At 60.9% G+C, this 1812-nt stretch overlaps 1 protein-coding gene across 1 annotated transcript in view; it reads left to right on the plus strand.

Annotated features, from left to right (window-relative positions):
- Positions 1 to 660: 660 nt before the first annotated feature.
- The window catches only part of LOC104514066 (nascent polypeptide-associated complex subunit alpha), a 2280-nt gene continuing 1128 nt past the window's right edge, over positions 661 to 1812 (plus strand). The window contains exons 1-3 of the mRNA XM_010157612.1: positions 661 to 939; positions 1066 to 1143; positions 1612 to 1758. Coding sequence (XP_010155914.1) covers positions 661 to 939; positions 1066 to 1143; positions 1612 to 1758 — 504 coding nt within the window. The remainder of the gene's footprint in view (positions 940 to 1065; positions 1144 to 1611; positions 1759 to 1812) is intronic.

Genomic DNA, 1812 nt, shown 5'->3' on the forward strand with positions numbered 1-1812 from the left:
GGGCAGCGCTGGTGCCCAAACGGGCCCATCCCCGCGCTCCGGGGAGACTCCTTTGCCTGCCTAAGCTGTTGGGATTCCCCGGGCATGCACCGGAGGCTGCAGAGAGCTTTCCTGAGGGCTCCTGTGTGCTTGGCGTGGCCATGGGCAAGAGGCCCTTTCCAGGGATGGAAACGGGACTGAATTCAGGTAATGGCTGCATGAGAGGGCATCGTGGTCACCCGCCGGCCTCCTCTGGGGCTAGAGACACCCGGCTCTGCTTCGTTCACTCCCGTGTGCTCAGACACAGCCGTGTCGTGGTTCCTGTGACGCAGGAGCTGGCAGCCGTTGGAACGCCCTGGGCTCCAGCAGCTTTCAGGACGTGGCACAGAGGTCAACCCGAGCATCCAAAGATTGGGTCAACCCCCATTCCCTGATGGGGGTTGTGAGGTGAACTGGATCTCGTTTCTGTGCCGCGTGTGTGAGCTCCAGCCCCGGCTCTGCTGCTGCCCAGACGGGTGCAAGGGGAACCGAGGGAGGCCCTGTCCGTGCGGGGCTGCTGCCGGCTCTGCCCTGGGAATGCTGCCCTGTGCTCTTCCAGCCAGGCTGCCGCATCGGCCAGCGACTCAGCGTTCCGGAGCCGGCCTCCAGGCACCCGCAGTGCTCGGGCACCCCACTTCCACCATGGTGGGAGTGCTCAGAACCTCATCCCACCTGCTGCTGGTGGCGTTTGGGGTCGAGAGCGCTCCCTCCACCAGACACTGCTTAACCATGCTGACTGGGACGCCGGGCAACAAAGGCTACACCGCAGCGGTGTGGTTCTTTGATCCCTGTGTTCCCTGGACCTGCCCAAGCTGGAAAGAAAATGTTTCCGTAGGGTCCGGAACAGAGTCTGACAGTGATGAATCCGTACCAGAGCTCGAAGAGCAAGACTCCACACAGGCCACCACACAGCAGGCACAGGTAGGAGAGGTGGCACGCGCCGGCCACGTCCCTGCACCCAGCAGTGGCGGAGCAGGATCCCTGCTGATGCTGTCCACCACCACCACCTCAGGATTCTCATGGGTCTTTCGTTTTCTCTCCTTCCAGCTTGCAGCAGCAGCTGAAATAGATGAAGAACCCGTTAGCAAAGCAAAACAGAGCCGGAGTGAAAAGAAAGCACGGAAGGTGAGTGGGAACAACCTGCCGTGGACAGCTGAGCTTTGCTTCAGGATCTGGCCCGGTACCCCCGAGTGCTGGAGTCTTCATCCTGTGAACCCCACTCAGGGTTGCAGCTCCTCAGCGCCCGGCTGTTGGGGGAGCTGGGAGAGGTGTGTGCGACCTTCTGCCGTCATCAAGGCCCTAGGCAGGGCGATGCCGCCTTCACGGGCAAAAGCCTTGTGTCTGGAGGAGCTCAGCGTTGTGCCGTGGATCTCGCCAGTCCTGGGCTGAGCGCGTTCGCTCCCAGGCTCCAGCGCAGCGTCCGGCTGAGAGCCCGGGAATGCTTCTCTGCAGCAGTAAAATGCACGTGTTCGCGTGCGTGGGCACCGATCGTTGGACAGGGTCTCTGGGGAGCAGATGAGTGGGCGCATTTTTTCATGGGCCAGGCTGTCTCAGTAACTCATCTTTCCCTCACCTTTTTCCGGTGTTTTCCAGGCAATGTCAAAACTGGGCCTTCGCCAGGTGACGGGAGTGACCAGAGTCACCATCCGGAAATCTAAGAACATCCTCTTTGTCATCACAAAGCCAGACGTGTACAAGAGTCCAGCATCAGACACCTATATAGTCTTTGGCGAAGCAAAGGTGAGCTGACTGCGCGGCGTCTGGCAGCCACGTTAGTCCGTGCTGGCGGCAGCG

The sequence above is a fragment of the Eurypyga helias genome, unplaced genomic scaffold (genome assembly GCF_000690775.1).
Source record: "Eurypyga helias isolate BGI_N326 unplaced genomic scaffold, ASM69077v1 scaffold27848, whole genome shotgun sequence".
NCBI classification, from domain to species: Eukaryota; Metazoa; Chordata; class Aves; order Eurypygiformes; family Eurypygidae; genus Eurypyga; species Eurypyga helias.